At 44.7% G+C, this 25,764-nt stretch overlaps 1 protein-coding gene across 3 annotated transcripts in view; it reads left to right on the top strand.

Annotated features, from left to right (window-relative positions):
• Grin2b (glutamate ionotropic receptor NMDA type subunit 2B) overlaps positions 1–25,485 on the top strand; it is a 555,949-nt gene extending 530,464 nt beyond the window's left edge. For 2 of the 3 annotated variants that reach the window (XM_087655881.1, XM_087655882.1), the window contains 4 exons: positions 14,006–14,166; positions 15,892–16,079; positions 18,456–18,694; positions 21,207–23,624. In XM_087655881.1, coding sequence (XP_087512007.1) covers positions 14,006–14,166; positions 15,892–16,079; positions 18,456–18,694; positions 21,207–23,057 — 2,439 coding nt within the window. In that variant the 3' untranslated portion in view covers positions 23,058–23,624. 3 annotated transcript variants of the gene reach the window in all.
• Positions 25,486–25,764: the final 279 nt, after the last annotated feature.

The following is a 25,764-nucleotide window of genomic DNA, read 5'->3' as shown; positions in this document are numbered from 1 at the left end:
TGCGAACTCACTCCAGGCTATGCGCTATATTTAAAAAGGAGGTACTCCCTTGTGGCATATTCTCATCAGCAAGAGCTACCAAGGATGCAGAAGCCAGACCTCGGGCCACCAAATGCACATATGGTATTCAATTTGAGATGCTGGAGACATAGCCCAGTAGTAGATTGCTTACCTAGCATGCTCAAGGTCCTAGGTACAATCCCTACTTCTACCAGGAAAAAGATATTTAAAATCTAGGAGAGGTTCTAAACTAAATGTATTCTTCTGCTCTTTTCTTTATTCATGATAAAAGTTACATGATATATGACATGATATACTGATATCTTAGGTATTTCCATTTTTTTCCATCCTTTTTGTACTAAAACCACAGTGGAGGTAGGAGTTTATTGGATGAATGAATGAGTGAGTGAATGAATGGATGGATGGATGGATGGATGGATGGATGGATAAATGAATAAACCAATGATAAGACAGTTAGTAAACTCCTATAGTATTCATGGTATAAGACAAAGCCATGTAGCTATTTGGGTGTGAGAGATATTTTTCATAACAAATGGCTGTGGGGAAAGAAAGGAAAGGTAATGTAGATGAGAAATATTTGACATTTACAGTGCCAGATAAAATTTTCACACCTTTATTTTCTCCTCCTGTCAAGCCACCTAAATTAGGCAGACATTTAAGAGGAAATCTGAGTAAGTAGGGTCTCCAACTGTTTTAGCTTGTCAGATCTTAAGCCACAGTGTTCTTTCGGGATTTATTTGGGGAGATATTAGGCCTCTTCAGAGCCCCTGGTTATCACCTGTCTCCTGTGTGTGGATAGCAAAGGACATCTCTCTGCTAGGCCAGTTGTTGAGCCTGCTTTCTTCCCTAAATGGGGAGAGCGTTCTTCTCAACCAGCCACGTGTTTGCAGAGCACATGCTGTTCTCCCGGGCACCACTCACAGCAAAAGTCAACCAACACAAACGAACTATCAGCACTGTCCACTTTCAGATGGACAAGAAACAAATAGCAACCAGACAGGCTCGTACAAAGTCATTGTTAAGGGTGTTAGCAGCTTCTTAAGATTGTTTTCTAGAATAAGTACATGCCAAACATTACTCCTTAATTTATCTGTGTTCTTTTGTATCCAAATTCCCACATAGCTTTCATAGCTATATATCCTGATGCATTGCAGGTGTTCAGTGAATATATCTGAGTGTAAGATGTTTAAGTAAAATATGAATTATCAATTAATAGTTTAGAACGACATTCAACCCTTAGTCACTAGGGAATGCAGAATTCCATTCCCCTAACACCCTAGCTATTGATACTTTTGCATCACTAACCTTCTAATACACGGTACTTGGAATCCCTCATGTTTGACTTAGGCATGAAGACTTTACTTAGTCCCAGGGACCAAGAAGCTGAAGTCCCTGCCTATCTTTGTCATCAGGACTCTTCAGGTTTTGGGCAGCTGAGGCACCCAAGCCATGTGCCAAGTGAATGGAAAAGGATGAGAGGAGACACGAATGGGGAAGATCTGAGACAGCTGATGATTCTCTGGCTTTTCTTTCTTCCTCTGTGTAGTATCGAAGTGATTCTGTCTCTGTTTCTCCAGTTACGTTTCCCAGTTCACAAGTATATAGTGAGGAATGATGGTTTGTCTAGAAAACAAACCCAGTGCTGGCTAAGTCCAGGGAGAGAATATGTCAAAGTTAAACCGTTTTCTTTACCAAAGAGTTTTTGAGCCTCTGAGGCCTGATGGGAAACCTAGAGGGATGCAGTGTGTCAGGTAGGGTCACTAGGCTACCTTGTGGCCCTGACATTCATCCAGCTGTGGTGTCTCTGTGTAGAGCCAACTTTACAGACCAAAGGAAGAAATCCTGTTGTGCTGTAAATGGGCACAATGTGACAGTGGACACAAATGCTTTGAACCTACTGATCAGATGGATTGCCAGCAGATACCTGGTACCCTGACCTGTCCCTCCTTGATCATCGCGGGCCAGAGGTCTCACCTGGTACAGTCTTTTGACAGCCCAAGCCCACACCCCAGATTCTTGACTCAGAAGAATCAGTGCTGGTTGCCTGGAGCATAGAGCTGATAAGCAGGCGATTCAGGGAGGCACCTTCCATAGAGGTACCTGGTAGTGACCTCTAATAACCTCCCATGATATATCCAACCTGCTGGGACTCCCGGGACAACTACCATTAGAACTCATTCTGTGGCGAGCCTGTCTACATCCATCCTCTACCTAAAGCCTTCCTTAAGAGCCATCGGTCTTTGCTGGTACCCATAGCTTCAAACAAAATCTGGGGAAAAAAAATCTCTTATCTCTCCCAGGCCAGGTGGGAACTGGAGTGCTGTGGGAAGGCAGAAAACTCAGTCTTGCCGGAAAGTATGTTGGAGGAGGAGAGCAAAGGCTAGCTGTGACACAGGACTACTGAAGGATAAAACGTAAACCCTCTGTCTTCATGGCTCTGCCTCACTTCATCTTCATGCTATCTTAACCATCCCCAACTCTGTCACATTTTTGATGCCAATGAAATAGCTATACACATTGTCAAGTCCTGGATCTGACAAGCTCTTATGGGATCTCAGCTCTGATACATTTTTTTTCCGAAGGAAAAATAAAGAAATGTGCCAAGAAAGATGTCCTCAACTGACACGAGGACAAATTAACTCCCTGTCACTGGGGATGGCAGCCCAGCACTACATCTGAGACACAGCACACTTGGCCATGTTGCATGATTTTCCATTAACCAGTATGCACGTTAAGTGGCGTTTGAAGCCTAATGCACAGAATCCAATTCATTAATTTATCAGCTCATTTAGATCTTTCATTTGCAGACTCCAGTTACAGTCAGGGAGTGTTCTAGGCACTTGAGTTGCAACAATGGGTACAACAGGCAAAAATCTTGTCTGTTACATCACAGTGTAAAGGGAAGGGCAGAGAACTGAGAAGAGAGCGGTATAGAGATGTTGACAAGGAGTAGCAATTTTCCCTCAGCAGGTCAGGGAAGGGCTGTGCGATTGAGCTGGTGCAAACGAGGGACAGAGTTAGCCAGGGCTTTGTTGGGCAGAGAAGAGGATGCTCTGGTGGGAACCCCTTGGTGCGTTCTGCAACTGCCACATGGTCAGGAAACCTGGGCATTAGAGGGAGAACAAGCACAGAGCCTTCCTTCCTCTGAACATGGGTTTCCATTCTGGTGCCCTTTTCAGTTATATCTTCCCATTATGAGATCATAATTCAAGTTCAAGTTGGTAGTTTTCTAGTAGACATTTCTTACGTGGCCCCTCTGATATCTCAGCTGTATCTATGCTGAGTTCTAATTCACCTAAATGCTGTATCTGTCCTCGGTCTGGTCAGTCACTGTGTTCAAGCAGTGGCCTCCATCCAGGTACCATACTCATATATCATGTTTGCACACACAGACATTCCTTCACCTTCAGGGTGCACACTACATTCATGGGCTATGTTGTCTTTCTTCCTGGGAGCCTACGTGCTATGATGTCTTCCACAAGCCCCTTGCCAATAGTCGATCATGGCCAGTGTGTACGGGTTACACCCAAGCTCTACCCACATCATGACGTTTCCTATGTGCACTAGGTTTCTATAGCCCTCCCTTTTCCTATTTGCCACTGGGAAGTTGTCATGCCCATCTGGTCTTTGGATTCTTGAGACAACCTCTTTTCTGAGCCTGTATTCAGTCTGCTTGGAGTGGTGTGATGTGACTTAAGGTTAAGTGTGAGGACTCTGTTTTAATGCTTTCTCTGTTCCCACCTAGCTATAAGGATTGACCAAAGTCATCTATCAGGATGTTACTGTCCTTACCCATGAAATGGGAATAAGAATGTCCACCTCATGGGCTTAACCAGAAAATTAATGACTTGCTACACACAGGTTGTAGAGCACGTATGTATTGTATGTTGGGACAAGTGTTAGCTGCTGTTGACACCAAACTATCATCATTCCAATTGGCATGTAATGTTGAGTCCATCTCTATTGTTCTTTAGAGCTCAAACACATACCTGGGGCTATGCCTAGCTCATGGTATCTCTGATGGTACTTTTTGGCAAGACCCAGATTTTGCCAAATACATAAAACCTCAGGGGACAGGGGAAGACATAGTCAATAAAATTGATGTGGCAAAAATAGAAACAAATGTTTGTTTATTTAAATCTTTGGCAAATTCCAAACAAATCATTGCTTTCCTACATCAAGGTTGTGAGGAAATCTGGTAATTAGCTAATCTTGAGAAACCTGAAGAGCTGGCATTTTGTTTCCTGGAAGCTTCAGAAGAGAATGATGACGGGAAAAAGAGAATCCTGGTCTCCACACTGAACCAGAAGCAGAGCTTTTATTCCCCAACAGCACAGCATGCAGAACTCTGAAGGAGGCTTCTAGAATGATAGTGTGACCAGGGACAGGGACAAGGGCCAGCTAACTAATCTTCTTGCATGCAAGTACAGGCATCCATGTGTGCAGTGTGTGTAAGGGTGTGTGTGTGTGAGTGTGTGTGTGTGTGTGTGTGTGTGTGAGAGAGAGAGAGAGAGAGAGACAGAGAGACAGAGAGACAGAGAGACAGAGAGACAGAGAGACAGAGAGACAGAGAGATGTCATTGGGCTCCCCAGGGCCCCAGAAACAGACCTGAATTCTTGTTGTCACCTTAAATTATGAATCTGCCTTCTTGCTACATGCTGTACCGCTGTTGTTATGGTGACTCATTTACCGCCTTTGAGTAAATTCAAACAACATTTTCTCTAATGAATAATAATATAGCTTTATAATAAATTGTAAAGCTCATTATTTTGTATGAACATGTGTGTGTACTTGTTAGTGTGGTCACGTGTGTGTGTGTGTGTGTGTGTGTGTGTGTGCATAAGTGCATGTATGTGTTGAAGCCGTAGGTTGATATAGCCTGTCTTTCCTCCATTGCTCTCCACTTTTATTTTATTTTATTTTATTTTATTTTATTTTATTATTTTGAGAGAGGATCTCTAATTAGCATGAAGCTCAAGGACTCCAGTAGTCTGACCCACCAATGAGCTTCAGGGATTTGCCTATTTCTATTCTCTCCACCCCTAGTAGTGAGGTTTAGGAATTCACCACCACCACCCTAGGTTTTTACATGGGTTCCGGGGGATCCAAACTCAGGTCTTTGTACTTGCACAGTAAGCACTTTACCTGCTGGTCCATCTCCACAGTCCCCAAGTGATCATTGTTCCTCCTACCTCCATTCCATACTGTCACTTTAAGGATGGTGAGGAATCTCATTGTATAATCCACCACTGTCTCCAGTGCCACATTGACCCTTGAGTGGGGTCTCGAGGGACCGCACTGATGCCCACATTTCAAAATAGAAGAGTTCAAGCTGGAACAGACCGTCATGCCTTGAGGCAGTACATACACATTGCGTTTCAGAGTTACATTGTCCTCCACTGTTACAGACTGTCCGCATGGCACAGCTTTCCCACATTTACTATGTTATCATCTTCTTTCTTTTAATTTTTGTTTGTTTGTTTGTTTTGGTGGGTCCCCCACCCTAGCTTTTGAAACAGAGACTTGTATATAGATGACAATGGCAAATGGAAATACATGGGAGCAAGCTGTATGGTGGTTTGGTTTAATACTCCTAGGTAATGAAGAATGATTAAAAGTCCAAACTATGGGAAGAGAGAACAGGTCATCGAGTGTCGGGGCCAAGGGAGGTCTATAAAGGAGTAACCTGAGGGAGTTTTCTTGGATGGTGGAATTATATTTGGGTCTTGAAAGTGCTGGTGACAAGACTTAAGGTAAGGTTAAGATTCATAGACATGCTCATCAATGATGATAATGAGGCCTGAAGTCAATGGTTTGGAAGAACTGTGAACGACATTAATAGGGGTGGTGAGCAGAATTCAGGGCAGGTAAAGAGGGCCACTGTAGAGTTCTTATCAGTACACAGATGGCATGAAGAACCCACCCATCTTTTTTTCCTGAGGGCCTAGAAAGGCTGAGTGGCATGGATTCTCTTTGTGATTCAAATGTAGAATCAGAAGTCATGGTATGAATTATTTATGTGTGGGATTGTCACGCTCTGAAGACAAAAGCCCCCAGCTCTCTCATCACAAGCAGGATAGCTGTGAGCAAAGTGTCCAGTTTGCAGCTCCTCAAGGTCGCAACTCTGGTTTGCACAAATCAGCATATGCTGAGTGGACAGACGGAAGGAGAAGAGCCAGTTTCAGCCTGCTCTATACCGTGAAAGGCACTTTCCCAACCCCTTCATCTCAGTAGACCTACTGCAGTTGATCTCCTGTTAGCCTCCTGAGGACAGGTGACAGGCCACTGAGCAAAAGGTCTCAGGCTTAGAACAGCAGCCTGAACAACAGAGGCCATATGTCCTGAGGAGATCTGTGGTGTTGGTTTCAGAACTTCCTCTTTCCAGTGACCCTAAAGAATTCACAAACGGCTTTTCACTTTCCCATCAGGAAACTAACCAGGTTAGTGGGGAGTATGGAACCACCCCCCCCCCCCGACACACACACCACACTATTGAAAACTCTACTTCCCTCATTGCTGCTTCAATCTGTCCCCCTTCAGGAAGCCTGCCAGGAAGCCTGGCCTGGCATCTGTTCTTATTTGAAATTTTAATAGTTATGGTACCACTAGGGTCTTTTGTATTCAGCCATTGTGATGCATGCAGCCATCTTTTGTGGTCGTGAAGGATATTGGAACATATTGATTATCTTTCTGTTGATGTGATGAGGCATCATGACCAAGGCAACTTGTGAAAGAAAAGTTGTTTTTGGCTTATGGTTCCAGAGGGTCGGAGTCCATGGGAGCAAGGTAGAGGCAGCAGGTAGGCATGGAGGTTAGAGAAGGATGCTGAGAGCTCACACGTGGACCACACGCACAAGACAGGGACAGAGAGGAGGACTGAAAAGGCAAGAGGATCTTAGCTCAGAAACCTATCCTCAGTGACATCCTTGAGGAAGACCACAGCTCCTAGCCCTCCCTAAAATAATGAAAGACCATTTCAATGTGGAAACCTATGAGGGGCATTCTTTCAAGCTGCTACAAAATGTCCCTGAAGTTCCACCTTGTTTTCGTTTCCTACCCCACTAAAGTGCCAAGTCTCTCCTCAGAGCTCAGGTCCCCTTCAGCTCCCGTCTCTTCAATATGTTCCTTCCAGGCTGGGATATGTGCTGGTGACAGAGGACTCTTTTTAACACAAAACCCCAGTTTGGTCATTCTGACAGAATCATTCAGTTACCTCCAGTGACAGTGGGTGTGATCATAGCTGGAACCATGTTAACAATAACAGGTAACTCAGTATGCTCATCATGTGCCACTACACTGCTCAGGGAAACTAGGTGAATACTGGGTGCATAGGTATACTCTACAAGTCTGGGGACTGGGGCACAGAGAAGGCAAGTTGTACAAAGTCTCAGGGCTATCAATTGGCCAAGCTAGGATATGTAAAGGCCCTCCTGCTTAGCATACCTTAGAGCAAAGGTTCTCAGCCTTCCTAATGCTGCAACCCAGGTAGTGGTAAACCCCCAACCGTAACATTATTTCGTTGCTACTTCATAGTTGTAATTTTACTACTGTTATGAATCATAATGTAGATACCTGATATGTGACCCCCCGTAAAAGGGTTATTCAACACCCAAAGGGGTCACAACTCACAGGTTGCGAACTGCTGCCTCGGTATGAGACCTCTAAACTCTACTGCATAGATATGGACTCCTTTTGAGAACCGGGCTGTTTCTTTCCTCATCCTTCATCAGCCTTCACCTTATAGGACTGGAGGTGTTCATGGTCCATGATGGTGCCTGAGCTTTCTCATCCCATAGATATTGGATGAGTATGGCTACTAGTCTGTTTGTATCATGCCTTTGAGCAGATCATCCTGTCCAGACATTGCTTTGCCTCTTCGGTCCAAATAGAAAGTTCTTCTGTGTCACCCTTTGAGTTGCTGTTTGCCTGTGTTCCCACTGACACAGGGTCCTGCTTCTTTGGAGCTCCTATTGCCTTGTTTACTGCCCATCTCACCAGTCTGGACTATTTTTATTGGCCAATACCTGGGCCTCTTGTATGTCCCACATGTGCTTTGTATGCCTGATCTTACCGAGGTCTCAGCTCAAATGCTACCTTCTCAGAGAAACCAACTAATGACTGCCAGTCAAAGTCATGGTTTGTCTTGTCTTGAAACATTCCACATTCACCAGTAACCCATTGCTTAATCTAAGCACTGGACCCTCCATACTTAGATTCTCAAAGCAAGAACGGCTTCATTGAGTTTCACTGCCCTAGGGATCATCTGGGTAAAGCCTGGTTGAGTGTGTCTTCTACTTTATGTTATATGAGTGGAATCACCTGATCTTCACTTAAGAGTAGAGCTAGACCTGGCTGGGCTTGAGGGACCAAAATGGCTTTATTGATTTCTCTGGTGGGCTGGCAAGAATGGGTAGAGCAGAGAGAACAGTTAGGGCTGCAGTTAGGAGCACCCACAGGTGCTGTTGCCAGTTTGGTGGGACTTGGCATTGGGCCCAAGAGTAGATATGTAGGACTCCCTATAGACTTAGCGTTCCCTTGAAATGAGGTTCTGGAAGGCCAGCGAAGAGGCTGTAAAAACACATACTGTTTCCCAAGCTCAGAAGTCTCAGGGAGGTGCTTCTGAATCTTTCCATGTTAAGTCACCTGCTCAGCCTAGGAGAGGCAACACAAGCTTCCCTCTTGATAGAAGGAGTGGCAAAATATGTGTGGCCAACTTTAGCCTATCACGTTTAAAGCACACACATGCATATATGTGAGTGTATATAGAAATGCACATATATGTATCTATGCATATTTGTATATACTTTATCCATCACCCTTCTTTGATATGAGCCTCTGGATCTTATTCTGCAGTGCCAAATCCCCTACACCCAGAACCTTGTTACACAGACTAAATGCTTCCTGAGTACAAATAGATGAAAGACTGTACAAGAAGACGGGAATGGCAGAAAACACTTACATTTCTGACTCTCCCGGGAGGTTGGCTCCTAGAAACAGTGCTTGATTTTTTTTTAATCTTTTCTTCATTTCTTAATACAATCCACTCCACTAATAGATGCTAGGTAAATATTTTCCAAATGAACTGATGTATTCTAATTACCATAGATAAAGATGATGTGCTAATTCAACACAATCATAGGTGTTGAATGAGTGTGGCTATTATAACTGGATTAACAGAGCCCTCTACTTAGGAAAATCACCTGACATATTTAGTTGACTGTAAGAAAACAAAGAGGACTAGACCCTACCCCTTGTTCCTCTTTATTTTATTTTATTTTATTTTATTTGCTACAAGCTCTATGAGAAACTTTTTCATGGGGTAGTGGCAGCCAAATGGCTCCAAAGTCCAATGGAAGGATCATTTGAAAGTGAGGGTCTTTGCCTGGTCCTTGCATGACTGTCAAGAGGAATTCACATTAAGGTCATCAAGACCGAGACTGAAGTTCTGATTCACTGCTCTTCAGGAAGAGCAAGTGAGATTACAATTCTCTTGACTGTTCTGCTTTTGTATTACCCCCTGTGCTGCTGGGACTTTAGAGCCATTGCAAGGAGCAAGTGTTTGATCGGTGGAGAAGGTGGGAGCAAACAATTGTGAAGAAGGGCCTCCCAGGTGACCCCACTTAGCATCACATGACCTCACTCCTCAGGAAGCCGGGACAAAATGACACTCAGCAGCATCCCAGATGGCAATGGAGAAGCTCAGCTTGTCTTTCACCTTTGCACAGGCCTGGAGCCTTGACCTTTCCAAGACTTTGGTGTCTTCGTCTGGGAAATGGACATGATCCCTGAGGCTCCTCCCCTCCTCTACTTTCATTTCGATAGCTGGATCTGTGTTTTAGCAGTGGTCAAAGGTGATTGATTAAAAAAAAATCTGTTTTGTTTTTTTGAATCACCATTTTGAAATTAGAGTTTTCAAATCTAATTTTTGTTTATGGCTTATTGAAGTCATAATTTTTAAAATCATTTATAAAGGTCTTCCCTGTTCTAATTTAGATTCCTCATAGTATTCACTTTAATCCCTCTTCCATAGCTCAAAGACCAGCAACTGTCACTAAGGTTAAACAATAGGAGCTTGTACCTCGGGCTGAGTTTTATTATAAGGGTCTTTATTGGAACATCAAGGCATTTGGGAGTTTTCTTTTTCTTCCCCATGGGTCTCCCGAAGCATATTGCTCCCTGTGAATGTGAGTTTTAGTTAAATTCAAGGTCCACTGACAGTTTTAAAGACCTTTTTTTATCTAAACCTCCTATGGAGCTGAACAAGAACTTTCAAAAGAGAAGGCAAGCTTACGCCTTGCATCTGCTCTGGCTAATTCTAGGCCCTCAGACTGGCCTAGTTTCAGGGGCAGATTAGAGGACAAGGCTTTTCAATCTGAGGGAGCACTGCCTCCCTCACACAGGACAGAATTTCATTGCCACAGAAGAACCTAACAGTTTTGAGTTTCCTTACAGTGTTAAGTGCTTTTCTATGTACTCTCTTAGGTATTAAAATAATATTTCCAGAAAAAAAAAAGTTGGCAAGGTGAAGTAACTTGCCTGTGTTCGTGTTCCTACAACAGGCATGAGAAAGGGCTGAATTTAAACCAAATTGCCTCTAAGCTAAATTTCGTCCACATTTCAGTCACTTTGTTTTCTCTGGTTATTTGCTCAGGGATGGTGCCTAAGCGATGTAAGCCTTATTCTGCTATTACCTAATTTGTTTTTTTTAAATCGCTTTAATTCATTTTCAGATTCTTCCTCCCAGCTGGCGGCTCACCTTCTCATAATCCTAACTGCAGCTTTTAAAGAGAAGTTCTGAATTCTGTTGACCTTTAATTTATCTTTATTTCCCTCTGCGGGTATATTGGACACGTGATTCATAGTCTTCATCTAACTCTAGCTTACGAAAGTGTTCTCAGACATTTCCTCCTGAAACTTTTACGAGTTGGGCATAGGTGCTATTGATCTGGTAGGGGGAGGAGCAAGGTTCGTTTTGTGCAGGAATGTCTAATTACCTCCATACCATTTGTTGGCAACTAGCTTCTCCTCCACTGAGCGGCCTTCACACTGTCTGTGCGCATAACTGCGGGCAGCTGCTCCATTCAGCCAGCCTTCCCCAGTGCAGCCTTTGTACCGAGGCCATAAGGTCATTGGAGCTCCCCAGGAAGTCCTCAAATTCTCCCAGTGTCGCCCCTCTCTTTCAAAATGGTGTTTGCTCCTCTAGGTCCATTTTTTTAAATGTTTTATGTAGCCATGGATGTGATTGTAAGATAATATAGACTCTAAACATTGTTTTAGAAGAAAATGAATTATGGTTCAGAGTTAGAAACGCCTTGGCCTGTAGCTCCATCAGGGAGTGGGAACACTGGGCACTGGGATTTGATTTGGTTAATCAAAAATCATCGCATGCGTGTGCCTTTCATGCATTAAGTTTTTCGAAAATACCTAGCTGGTAATAATTTATATTAGATCCGAATTGGATGTAATTCCAGTTTTTAATAATACTTCAGGAAATATTGTGGGACCCTGCAGTATCTTAGTCAATGTTTGTAGTCATCGTCACTGTCCTAGCAAAGTGCAGACTTACAGATGACGGAGAGTTCATATGACTGCAGGGGACACTACCTCCTGTGCCATCCACTCTGCTTTGCGTTTAGGGGATGGGTTTCCTCACATATCTGAGGACTTCTATTTGACAGTGATGTGTGAAGCATTCTAGTGTCTGTCTCTTTTATTAAAGCACAGCCATACTGTAAGCTTGCTCTGTGCCGGGCGCAGTGAGAAGTCATTCTTAATTAGGCCATTGAAAACACTGATGGTATTTGCCACCACTACCCCTGGGTGATAGTGAGCAAATTACCCTCATTGGGTCCCTGTTTTATCATTTGTCCAATGGAAGATTTAAGCTAGTTAGCTTGGAGGAGACAACTCAACGCTAAAATCCTGACTTTTTTATGGTTATTTGCTTAAAAATTGTAACCCTTTAAAAAAAATAAATTAATGACATTAATGACACAAAGTGTGCTGATCTGCTGATCGCAAAAGAAGCGTTTTCCAGTTGGAAAGTCTGTTTCTGATGTGGCACGTAAATATCCCAACCACAGCAGCATGTGACTCTGACTCGACTCTCAACTGTGGCTGACAGGAGCAGCTACAGTGGCTGTAATGCCTCCTTGTGCTATGAGAATCTGTAGCCCATGAAGCCCTCACATTCTAAGAAGGAGAAGAATGGCCACAGAACGTGGGCTATTTATAAAGTTCAGTGGTGCCCCCCGGGCTGGTGGGCTAGGTTTTCGAATACAGCTCCAAGTAACAGGTAATTGAAACCAAGAGCACTTTGAACACCTTCCGTGTCCTCTCTACACCAAGGCACAACTTTATGCACATATTCTGTGCCGTCTCAGATGTTCTTACAGACAGAAACATGAGGTAGCCTGCCGTTTATCAGCAAAACAAAACCAAAATGAACGTGAATTTAGAACAACATGGGACCAATTACTGAGCTTCTCCTGTATTAGTTTGCTTTCTACTGCTGTCATAAAGGCCATAACCAAAGGGAATGTGGGAAGAAGGGGTCATTAGCTTTACATGTGCCAATCACAGTCCATCAACAAGGGAAGCAAAGGTAGGAACTGAAGCAAAAACCATAAAGGAGTGCTGCTTACTGTCTCGCTCTCCATTTCTCGTGCAGGACCACCTAGTATAGTAGACCAGAGCCTCCCACATCAATCCTTAATCAAGAAATGCCTTATAGACTTGTCCCCAGGACAATCTACTGCAGGCATTTTCTCATTTAAAGACCTTCTAACCGAGTGACCTGGGTTGTGTCAGGCAACCCTGTGGTGTGTCGGGTGCTGAGCTAAGTACTTCGTTTGCTTTCTTGAAAAGCAGGCATCATCAACTCCTTATTATGGAGGAAGAAATGGTCCATCTTTTCTGTCAACGACCACAGTCATTAAGTAGTAAGTGGCAGAGCTGGTCATCACATCCATTTTAACCTCAAGGTTAAACTATTAATGACCACATGAAAGTCTAGTTCTCCGTGCTTAGCCTGTAGATTTAGGGAGTCGTTGCATTTATAGTATGAATCTAGTACTCGAAACCAAAATAACGAGTACTGGGGGATCATTTGGGTGTCAACTTGATAGAAGGAAGAATTCACAGGAGGTTTCCCGAGGCAGTTGCTTTGAGCTATATTTTAAAATGAAGGACACGAATTGGCCCAAAGAGAAAGGTGAGTTTGTGTTAAAGAGATGGATTTGATGAGGCCGTGGAAATCCAAATGCTCAAATTATGTGCTTGGGAGACATCATTAAGACCCGACTCATTGCAGGGTAAGAGCTAGGAGTAATGCTGATGTCATAGGGACAGAATCCAAGAAATTTTATTTCTGGTGCTAGGAACTGGAGATACACTCTCAGAAGTTAAGAAAGAGGGGAACATAACTAAAATGACATGGAATTTATGAGTTCTCCAATAACTGTTTTAGGATCAACAGAATTTTGAGTGCTTTGAAGGGCAAAAGAAAATTTCTTAGCAAAATATATTCAATATTCAAACATCTTCATGACTGTAATGCTATTTGACCTTAATTGTACATGGACAATGTGTTTGGGCCTCTGAATTAAGAGGCCTGGGTGCAGATTTTAGACAGTTTTTGGAAATAAAAGTGACTAATCTACCACAAAATATATCGCACCACTTTCAGGCCCGTCATCACTGGTATTGTGTTGTATGCACAGAAGGAACACATGGGGTTATGGATTAAACTCTGGGCTAGGCAAATAGAAATCTCTCAACAATACGTATTAAATTGAGTTGAACTGAAGTCCACTTCCAGAAGGCAATTACTGCTCCTGACTGAGGGCTAATGTGTTTGGTGAATTATAGTTCCTTTCCATTATAAACTCACTAATGCTGACTTAATGTCTCTTCACATTTTTCTAAAGCATTTCTTCTTTATTCTGTCTCTGTCTGTCTCCCTCTCTTTCTTTCTCTCTCCAGTTCCAGAGACCTAATGACTTCTCACCCCCTTTCCGCTTTGGGACTGTGCCCAATGGCAGCACAGAGAGGAATATCCGTAATAACTATGCAGAAATGCATGCCTACATGGGAAAGTTCAACCAAAGGGGTGTAGATGATGCATTGCTCTCCCTGAAAACAGGGTAAGAACGGCCTCCAAGCTCAGAGTGATATGTTTCTCACATCCATTAGACACAGATTGAACTGGAATCATACTCATTAAGTCAAAGACGTGTTTCCAAGTCAAATTCGATGGCATCATTCCAACCATTGTACAAGAGTTCTTGCTTTTATGTACCAACCTGCAAATTGTTTTCTGCTTGCATGAATGTGGCCCTGGAGTGGAAAAGAAACAGATCGAGAACTAGAGAGGAAGAGTGAAGGAGAGGTCATATATGTTACACATGAGCTACAGTCTCAGAGGTGTAACAGACAGTTCTGGTGTCTATGGATAAGGGGGAAGTGAAACAAGAAGTGTGCAAAAATTTGTAAATGGTAACAAGTAGGAATGTGTTGATTGATTGATCCCCACTTTCCACTTTGATTGTCACTGCTCATAGCCATTCTCTTTACCCGGAGTGTATTTGTTCACAAGCTGTTGTAGCTCTCCGAGCACACTCGTGCTTTTGTTGGAGAAAGCCAGAGCTGGGAAGACTGACCAGCACTCGAGCATTGTAAATGTTGGGATTTGGAAGCTAATGGGTTCTTCATCTGTTTCCCTCTGTTCTATGGTGACTGTGGACTGCCTTTGCACCTCAAGGTTTCCAAGTACCACCTAGATTTGTGGCCATTTAGAATGTGGTGGCATTCAATCTCACTGCTATGAACAAAGTCACAACAGGTTTCAGAAGATGGGATCTGAGGTTAGGGCAGGAGTGCTCTGGGTACCCCAAACTGTAGGATACCCATAGTTCTCCGTTATACCAGATGTTTGGTGTTTGGGCATGCGACCAACCTACATTTTATACAGTGCATTTTATGAAATGTCCTGTTACTTGTCCTGTCAAAAAGGCCTTGGCTTTTTGTTTTGTGGGATTTTTTTTTCTTTTCTAATTTCTTGAGGCGTGACAAAGCTCCGCAGCCTGTAACTGTTCTGGAAGGTTGCATGCCCTGTTCGCTTTCATCCCTGTTACTTGCATGGCTTTATCTGAGCTGCTCCCTCAGCCTTTCTGTGTGGAAATGCTTGGAAACAGTGGTGCATGCCTTCTTGCTCTTAGCCCCCTCTCTATGCATCCCTTCTTTACAAAGCTCAGTGCCTCACGAGATGTGCATGTAGGCTTAGGAATTTGGAAGACCTCGGTCCTTCTGTGTGTTTCTTTCTCTTGCACTGCTTCGCATTGGCTCTCTCACCCTCAAAGCAGAGTCAAAAAGCACAAGAGAATGCCAAAGGCTTTCTGACCACTAAAATAGCCACATATCTACCGAAATATATACACCTACACTCTCCCCGATTCTGGACTGTAATGAGCTGAGAAATGAAAAATGTTATATAAAGCTTACCCGTTCTATTTGTTATCACTGTGGTGCTTACTTTTCATTATTTCTGTTATTATTTTTATTGATTCCTTTTTACTCCTTCTCCTTTTCAGACACAGCTTATGAGTTGGCCTTGGGCCCAACTTACATTCTTATCATTCCTGGTGGGCGGGGGGGAATAAAAGAAACAGCTCCTTTCAACCTGAAGTCCCATCAAGAGCAGCCTGGGATTCAGGCTTTAGACTCTGACAATAGTCCAACTTGAGCCCTACTGTGAGCCAGTCCTCCACATAGCTTCTGCAACCCTACCACTTCATACTAACGGCCTAGTAGGTAGTATTGCTGTGTAATTTCCTCCTTCCTATTTGTTGGTTCGCTTGTTTCTTGTGCAGGAAGCTTGATGCATTCATCTATGATGCAGCTGTGCTCAACTACATGGCTGGAAGGGACGAAGGCTGCAAACTGGTGACCATTGGCAGTGGCAAGGTCTTTGCTTCTACCGGCTATGGCATTGCTATCCAAAAAGACTCCGGGTGGAAGCGCCAGGTGGACCTGGCTATCCTGCAGCTGTTTGGAGATGGTGAGTTAAAGAAAGGGGGAGTGTCCACTTATTTGGCCTCAGTCAATAGCTATTCTGAAACGGCAACCTTTATCCTCTATGTATCAAAAACAGCATGTCCTTGCAGGACATGGTAAGATCGGAGAGCACACTTTAGATTCCTAGGGCCACCATAACAAATGACAGGAATGGAGTGATGTAAACAGTTACATTCACTGTGTTGAAATTCTATGGGTATCAATAGAGTTACCTTCACTTGGAAGTCATGAGGAAGAATCCTCTGTGTGCTTGTTGCATGGCCTTCATTGACTCTTCTTGGTGCTTTCTTTTTATTGGTTCTACTAGGTGTTCTTTGATCTGTCAAAGCACCACTCAGATCTGGACTTTCATTCTATCTGGGTGAATGTCTTTCTTCTGTAGTCATCTCTCTCTCTCTCTCTCTCTCTCTCTCTCTCTCTCTCTCTCTCTCTCCCTGCCTCCACCCTTTTCTTCAGGACAATCACATGAAGTTAGGGGCCTGCCGTGTTCCAGTGTGACTTAATTAACTACATCTGCAATGACCTAATTTCAAAGTCACACCCTCAGCTACCAGTTTAGGGTTTGATATGTGAATTACAAGGAGACATACTTTGACCTGCGCTGGGTAGAGACGAGGGAAGGGATTAAAGTAGTTGGTGACAAGGGTTCATTTAAAGATATGGAAACCTTCAGGAGTGAAGTAGGCTACAGTTAGATGTTCCAGATGTCACCCTACATGTGACACAACACCAGACAGATGTAGGGCAGTGCTCTTTCTAGCCCTGGAGAAATGAAAGAGAAATAGATGTGTGCCTGTTTTCGCATCCTTCACTCTGTCCTGCCATGATATTCTGGCTGAAGAGGTAGGTGGAGGGCAAGGACCCTCAGATGTAGATACCAAAAGGTACTTCCCATGTCTTTCTGGTGATGAGCTGACCACTGAGAAATGTATCTCACCCAACCACTGTCTTCTGCATTTCTCTTCATATCATTGGCCAAAGCACTCTACCCACAATCCTCACACAAACTAATCTACATATAAATGAGCTTAACTCTGCATGGTTCATGTGTGTCTGTCATTTAAGGTTGTAGGACATTTTCTGTTGGGGAAAATATTAGAGACAAAAGCCCAAGGGTAAGTTCTCAGACTCCATCAGAATCTGGCTACTACACTAGGTAGAAAAAGCACTGTTGAATCAAAGAAGAAAAGTGAGTGGATTTCTATAAGGAAGAATAGGGGTTTGTAGCTGGAGTGTTGATAAGCTGTGCTGATATATCCAGTAGTCACAGCCAAATGGATCCAGATTCTATTACTGGGCAGGTCAGTAGAGAGGATTTGGGGTTTCATTGTGCTATTAATGCAAAATTTTACCAAACCAGAATTTCATCCCTGTGAATTAGTGAAATTCTAAAGTAGATACTTGTTTTCTTTGATTTTTTTTTTTTTTTTGGTTTGGTTGGTTTGGTTGGTTTGTTTTGTTCTTGGTTTTTTGTCTGAGATTTCTACATTTCTACTCTCTAGTGTCCAGCGATAGTAGGTAAGAGTCTGACACAACTGGAGAAGTCTGTGTCCCTTTAAGCAAAGTTGAGAGGAGGCAGGTTGGGCTGGTCGTGTTTCATTCCAGCCCCCTCCTCTTTTGGGTTTCATATTTTTCTCTATAAGACATCTGTAATTCTGAGAGACCATAGATGTTTGACCTCTCTTTCAATCTCTTTCTATCTCCCCTCCCTCAATCTAATCTGCTCTGTATAATTCCAAGAGATTTTACTCGTTTGATTATGTTATCCCCATTGTCTATAAAGTAAAGGGCAAAGTGTTTAACCTCAGAATTCTTTTACTAAGCTTTCTTTCATGATGGTTACTCTGTTTGAACTGTTTTTCTTGCCTCTCCATAAATGAGCATCTATTCCCCTACGTCTTCCTCGGTGATTATGCTACACCTTCAGGCTGGAATACCTTCAGATATAATATAAATTAAAATCCATCCCTACTCTCAACTTTGTGTCCCCCTCTCCCCCTCTCTCGCACACACATCAAAACCCATTGACTGCTTTGCCCGTGAACTGTTCTCACTAATTTGAATTCTTATTCCTTGCATGGCATATTGTGTACAATACCAGGCATTGAGCTGCCAGTTTATACTGGGTAAAGGCGAGCCCCAGGAAGTCCCATGTCCTTGCATTACCTGTAGTTCCAGTCATTGTATTTCCTCTGAATGCTTAGGGATATGTTAATGAGTTAAGAGGAAATGGTATTAATAACAAGTATTCTTTTTGTCCCTTTGTGTTTGTCCCTTTCTGCCATGTTTTTATGCTCTCCTTCCACTCCTACCCTCCCCCCCACCTCCTTTATCCATCTCCTTCTTGTCCTCCTTCTAGGGGAGATGGAAGAACTGGAAGCTCTCTGGCTCACTGGCATTTGCCACAATGAGAAGAATGAGGTGATGAGCAGCCAGCTGGACATCGACAATATGGCAGGTGTCTTCTATATGTTGGGGGCAGCCATGGCCCTCAGCCTCATCACCTTCATCTGTGAGCATCTGTTCTATTGGCAGTTCCGGCATTGCTTCATGGGTGTCTGTTCTGGCAAGCCTGGCATGGTCTTCTCCATCAGCAGAGTAAGTGTTTTGGTCAAGATACTCAGAGCTTGCTAAAGACAGTTCAGCCTTCTCTGTGCTGAGCAGTGACACCCAAGAGGGTGCTTGTTCTACCCCTACGTAGCTAAACCATAAAGCCAGATCATGGCCACTTCCCCAAGAGTCTGTGTGAAAGAATTTCAAGTGTTTCTAAGATGGGCGGTGTTATATTTCCTTCCTTCCGTTTTAGACTCAGACATTTGATTTTCTATCAAAAAAAGAGGCAGCTCTTCCAAAATAGAAAATTTGACTTTCCCCCACTTGCCTCCTACATCACCACTAATTGATTCTGTATAGGCCACATTAATCAATTGATCCTTTGGGGGGAATCCTATTTTTTCTTAAATAGTGGAGTGTCACATAACTTATTCTAACACACAAAGACATATTATTGGTGTTTTTACTGTTCCTGTATTTTAACCACATGTGAAGTAAGTGAAATATGCCTACAATAAATACCAACACTGGGAGACACTGCAGCAGGAGGATCACACGTGTGTGTGTGTGTGTGTGTGTGTGTGTGTGTGTGTGTGTGTGTATTACATATATACATAACATCTGAAAGAACCTAACAGAACCCAAGTCTTGATACTCTCTCTCTCTCTCTCTCTCTCTCTCTCTCTCTCTCTCTCTCACACACACACACACATACATAGATATACATATATACATATGTACATGTGAAATGTACATATTTATACATACATATGAAACTTACTTTAAAGGAGCAAGACTCCAGGCCATTCTTCGTTTAGAGGTCACCTTCATTTTCAAAGTGAGGTATTAGGAAAACAAATATATAAACGTCGGGTTACAGAGGGGAGTTTTTAAAGAGTAGAATTCTTTTGATTTTGTTGACATAGTTTTGGGGACTCACGCATGGAGTGGTGAACTCAAATATCCTTTTAGGATTGAGGATTGAGCTGCAGCTATGACTCAAATAGAGTTATGAAAGAAAATGGGTTTCTCGTCGAACTCTCATTTTCTGATCATTTTCCTGCAGTGTTTTAGGGACAGGGAACAATTTCTCCATTTCCTCTCTAGCTGTCAGTGAGTTCAGGTCATTCAGTCATGTAAGAACAAGAGAAAGGAATCTGTGGGACTCCTGGTCCCTGGGCCATAGGCTCCATTATTCAGCACATCCCAGAGGCCAGAGAGGTGAAAGAAAAGAAATCTTACTTGTGGCCCTCTGACATGGACTCTCTCTTCACAGAAGAGGGCACTTAGCATTCCCTCCTGGTCACTGTCAAGAGGTCAGAAGTAAGAAGCAGAAAGGGAGTAGAGTCCCCTCTAGGAAGACCTTGTGTCTCACAAGGCCTACCACTTCTCGTCCACATGGCTACCATTTTCCTTCAGACTTTTTCTCTTCTCAGCCCTGCCCATTCAGTTAGCATTCTTTCCTAGATTAACTTTCTTGTACGTAAAGACACAGTTTAAAGCCACTTCTTTGTCTACCTTACCTTGCCAGGGAGAAAGTCCCAAATCAGTTTGCCTTTCACAGGAGCTTGTGAGCAACAAGCAGTAGGTTGACATGACTTTAGATGTGGGAAGACTGTCGGCCCAGGGAAGCAACCTAGCTTTTTTCATGGATACTGTTCTTCTGTGCCCTGGATAAGTAGCTGTTTGCCTGGTGTTCTTCATCAATACTAATCTGATAGGACATTAATTATTTATGATAATATTGACTATAAAAAAGAAACCAAGGGCTAAAGGGTGAATAAAGGAGAGCCCTCAACAAGGGAGTTATTTATTCATATTGAGCTCTTGATATTTGTCCCAAATTTTTTCCCTCCCACAGAGTAGGCCACAGCAGTAGAAAATCTTTCTTTGACCCCAGGGCTTTCTAACTCTCTGTGTGAATTCGCTTCATGCTTAGCTACAGAACAACATTGCTCCCTTGTTATTTGCTGATCAAAATTCTAAAAAAAAAAAACAAACAAAAACAAAAACAAAAAAACAAACAAACAAACAAAAAACCATGTTCAAAATCGGTCAGAGTCAGAAACAAGAAGCCATTGGGAGCAACCTCAGAAGGGCGTGGCCAAGCAGAGCTCAGTGGTCCTGGCATCTGTGGAGAGAGGCCCTGTGCTTCCACTATTCTGATTCTACTTCTTGCCCTATGATTACAGCATGGGTTCTTTTACAGAACGTAACACTCTGGGTCCTAAACAGGAAGGAAGGCCAAGATAGATCATGTGTGGAGTTGAGGCACAAGTGCCAGGTGATCTATTTTTTTCAAGTCCCCTGGTATGATCACACCTCTCTCCGATGGCAGATTGTGACCATTAGCTTGAGATGAAATTGGCTGAATTCAAGGGGCTGCATCAACCAAGATCCGAGACGACGCGTTCTCGGTGAATGCAGCACACTGCCTGCCTCACCATTCTCCTATCTTTGTCTCACCTCAGTTAGACCCTCAGGTGGTAGGGCACTGTTGTTTACCTTGCATTTGGGTTTCTCTGGACTCAGTGTGTACCATCCTATGTCCCTTCAGGGTATCTACAGCTGTATCCATGGGGTAGCCATAGAGGAGCGCCAATCCGTGATGAACTCCCCCACTGCCACCATGAACAACACCCACTCCAACATCCTACGCTTGCTCCGCACGGCCAAGAACATGGCCAACCTGTCTGGAGTAAACGGCTCCCCTCAGAGTGCCCTGGACTTCATCCGCCGAGAGTCCTCCGTCTACGACATCTCTGAGCATCGTCGCAGCTTCACGCATTCAGACTGCAAGTCTTACAATAACCCACCCTGTGAGGAAAACCTGTTCAGTGACTACATTAGCGAGGTAGAGAGAACATTTGGTAACCTGCAGCTGAAGGACAGCAATGTGTACCAAGACCACTATCACCATCACCACCGGCCACACAGCATCGGCAGCACCAGCTCCATTGATGGGCTCTATGACTGTGACAACCCACCCTTCACCACCCAGCCCAGGTCAATCAGCAAGAAACCCCTGGACATCGGCCTGCCCTCCTCCAAACATAGCCAGCTCAGCGACCTGTATGGCAAGTTCTCTTTCAAGAGTGACCGCTACAGTGGCCACGACGACTTGATTCGATCGGATGTCTCCGACATCTCCACGCACACTGTCACCTATGGGAACATCGAGGGCAACGCAGCCAAGAGGAGGAAACAGCAGTATAAGGACAGTCTAAAGAAGCGGCCAGCCTCGGCCAAATCGAGGAGGGAGTTTGATGAAATCGAGCTGGCCTACCGTCGCCGACCACCCCGCTCCCCGGACCACAAGCGCTACTTCAGGGACAAAGAAGGGCTCCGAGACTTCTACCTGGACCAGTTCCGAACAAAGGAGAACTCGCCTCACTGGGAGCACGTGGACTTGACTGACATTTACAAAGAACGCAGTGACGACTTCAAGCGAGATTCGGTCAGTGGAGGTGGGCCCTGTACCAACAGGTCTCACCTCAAACACGGAACGGGCGAGAAGCACGGAGTGGTAGGCGGGGTGCCTGCTCCTTGGGAGAAGAACCTGACCAATGTGGATTGGGAGGACCGGTCTGGGGGCAACTTCTGCCGCAGCTGTCCTTCCAAGCTGCACAATTACTCCTCGACGGTGGCAGGGCAGAACTCGGGCCGGCAGGCCTGCATCAGATGTGAGGCCTGTAAGAAGGCTGGTAACCTGTACGACATCAGCGAGGACAACTCCCTGCAGGAACTGGACCAGCCGGCTGCCCCCGTGGCTGTGACATCCAACGCCTCCAGCACCAAGTACCCTCAAAGCCCGACTAATTCCAAGGCTCAGAAGAAGAATCGGAACAAACTGCGCCGGCAGCATTCCTACGACACCTTCGTGGACCTGCAGAAGGAGGAGGCCGCCTTGGCCCCACGCAGCGTGAGCCTGAAAGACAAGGGCCGATTCATGGATGGGAGCCCCTACGCCCATATGTTTGAGATGCCAGCTGGTGAGAGCTCCTTTGCCAACAAGTCCTCAGTGCCCACTGCCGGACACCACCACAACAACCCCGGCAGCGGCTACATGCTCAGCAAGTCGCTCTACCCTGACCGGGTCACGCAAAACCCTTTCATCCCCACTTTTGGGGATGACCAGTGCTTGCTTCACGGCAGCAAATCCTACTTCTTCAGGCAGCCCACGGTGGCAGGGGCGTCAAAAACAAGGCCGGACTTCCGGGCCCTTGTCACCAATAAGCCAGTGGTGTCAGCCCTTCATGGGGCTGTGCCAGGTCGTTTCCAGAAGGACATTTGTATAGGGAACCAGTCCAACCCCTGTGTGCCTAACAACAAAAACCCCAGGGCTTTCAATGGCTCCAGCAATGGACATGTTTATGAGAAACTTTCTAGTATTGAGTCTGATGTCTGAGTGAGGGAAGAGAGAGAGGTTAAGGTGGGTACGGGAGGGATAGGGCTGTGGGCCGCGTGGTGCGCATGTCATGGAAAGAGTCGGGGGTGAACTTGGCTCCCATTCGCTTTTTCTTCTTCTTTTAATTTCTCTATGGGATCCTGGAGTTCTGGTTCCTTACTGAAGGCAACCCTCGTGGCCAGCACCATTTCTCCTCCCTCGCGCAGTTCTCTCCTTCCCGCATCTGTCCACCATTCCTGTTTCCATGAGAGAATAGAACGGGGCCTCAGTGTGGGAGGATGGAGAGGAGACCAAAGCGCTGCCTGTGTGCTTCTTTCTAGCGCAGAAGGGCTCTTAGCAGTTCACTTTGAGCGAGGCTTTCCTGATGCTGCTCTCTTTGTTCAGGTGAGGAAGCGAAGGTGTTCTGAGGAAGGCCATTGAACCTCCTGTTCATAAGAGAGAAGAGGCTTTCACTGAATTCTTGCCGCGTGGTTGACATCTGCAGAGGGACCATGTACCGAGCAGAGGGCAGGAAGTCATTGTGTATATATAAGCCAAAAAGATAAATAAAAATCTTCTTCAGCTCCAGAAGCCTCGTGGGCGGTGAACCAAGGGGGAAGGCCATTGGTTCCGAACCGAGTAGGTAGTTCAGTGCTATGGCGTCCCATGGTGCATTGGAAGCAAGTGTATGGGATTGTGCATGCACATCTGTCCATGTACGATTGCACCCACATGTAGTCAGGTGCCTCTGAGTATAGAGAATGAAACCTGGACTGACTGCTTCCTTTCATACATGTATGCAATGTGCTTGTTTTTTGGCTTATATATAAACCGATGTCACAGGTTACCCCAATTTGGGCTATCTCTCCCTTTTTCCTTCTTGAGTGAAGGTAGAGGTTATGGAAAAGAGAAGGTTTTGTGTTGCAGAAAAGACAACAGAAGGGAATGAACAGAACCGAAACAACCCTACAAAATAATGTTATCAGTAGTTGGCCTATGCTCTCTGCCAGCTTGAGCAGAGAACTTTTCAGTAAGGCTTAAGGGAAATCAAAACAGCTATGAGTCCTTTATCCATCCTTAGAGCCGAGGTTCCAGAAATCTCCTCTAGTCATTTAGCCCCTTAACTGGTTGAGGTTTCAGGGAGAGTTCTTCCTATAAGGCTTTGAAGAAGAGAGTCCTTACGGTAGGGTAAGTGAGAGAGGGGGTGTTTTTAGTCATTTACGGTAGGGTAAGTGAGAAAGGGGGATGTTTTCAATGCTTTGATCCCTTCTTACTTAACCTAAAGCTGAAAAAGCAAGCAAAGTCCCCCCAGGGTTGGAGATAAGTCAAGGGGACACGCAGGGGGAAGAGAAATGAGCTTGGGAACATCTCTGGAAGCCAAAGAGAATGACGGAGATTGAGAAGCAGGAGCCTGGCTCCCTAGGCATGTGACTTGAACTAGTGCAAATGCTTCTGATAGACACCTTCCTCTCCTGCGACCTCAGTTCCCTCTCAGATTGTACCACTTGACAGTAAATGTACGCGTGTGTGTGTGTGTGTGTGCGTGTGTGTGTGTGTGTGTGCGCGCGCGCGCGTGTGTGTGTGTGTGTAAAACTCCAGGGATGGGGGTACTGGCAGGTATGATGCCCCCTTACTTAAAGTTGGAAAATCAAGAAGGGAAATGAATATATGTCACTGCCCATCCTGAAACTTGGGGTAGGGGTGTTCTATGGGTCAATCCTGCTGCCCTGCCCTCCCCTCACACAGGGTGGCATCCAAAGAGCCCTGGGTCTATCTGGAAGTTTGACTGCGGGATCGCCTTGTCGCACACAGGACACATAAACCAGAAAGGTGCTTATCCTCCTCTGGAACGAAGCTGCCATGTCTCTTCACGTCACACCCTCCTGGCCTGCTTCTTGCCTTCCTGGTCGCCCTGCCTCACGGCCTTCCCTCATTCCCATCCTCGACTGCTGTCTCCTACCTTCCTCCTTGGCTTATTTTTTTTTTACCTCAGTATCTTTCATTTCAATGCCAACCGAAGGCCTTGTTTTCTTTCTAAAATGAACGTGGGGGCAAGGGGCTGAACCTCTCAACAGTTTGGAGAGAGGCGGAGTGCTTTATGTGAGGTTCCAGGAAAGACTCTGAGAGAGGACAGAGGGCGTGAGGCATCTCCCAGAGGAAGAAGGAGAGGGGCCATAGAAACCTTGCTTCACTCTGGCTCTGTCCAAGGGCCAGGGCTCATCCCCCACTCTTCCTCTTACCTCACCCTTTAAAATTAAAAAAAAAAAGTAAAAAACAAAAGGAGAAAAAAAAAAACGAACCAGCTAACTAGCGAACAGCAATCTAGAAAACAGGGGGCTCTGATGGTCTCCACAGGCCACAGAAATCAAGATGGTGTTTATTTGGTATGTAAATATTTTGTTTTCTAATTAATTTTGTATAGATAAAGTGTTCTCCTGTGAGTATTCAGGGTGTTGAGCTGGAGGGAGTGGGGTGGGGATGGGAATGAGGGGGGGAACTGTTTCGTTACAGGTTTTCATTTTCAGTTGGGGAATTGTTTGACATGGCCTTTGCTTCAGAGTTTCTGGAAAAAAAAAAAGTTAATGGGAACAGAAGCCACTGTGGTGACTAAGCCAGGGGAAAGCCATTCATGTCCATGCCCCGTCTCTGAAACCTGTCTTCCTGCTGATCTGCGAGAAATGAGCGCGCACTTTAACCTGAGTTTTGCTGGGTCTGTATCAGCACTAAG

The sequence above is a fragment of the Rattus norvegicus genome, chromosome 4 (assembly GCF_021556685.1).
Source record: "Rattus norvegicus strain SHRSP/BbbUtx chromosome 4, alternate assembly SHRSP_T2T, whole genome shotgun sequence".
Lineage (NCBI taxonomy): Eukaryota > Metazoa > Chordata > Mammalia > Rodentia > Muridae > Rattus > Rattus norvegicus.
The sequence above is the reverse complement of the archived record's forward strand: the minus strand, read 5'-3'. Positions and strand labels throughout refer to the sequence as shown.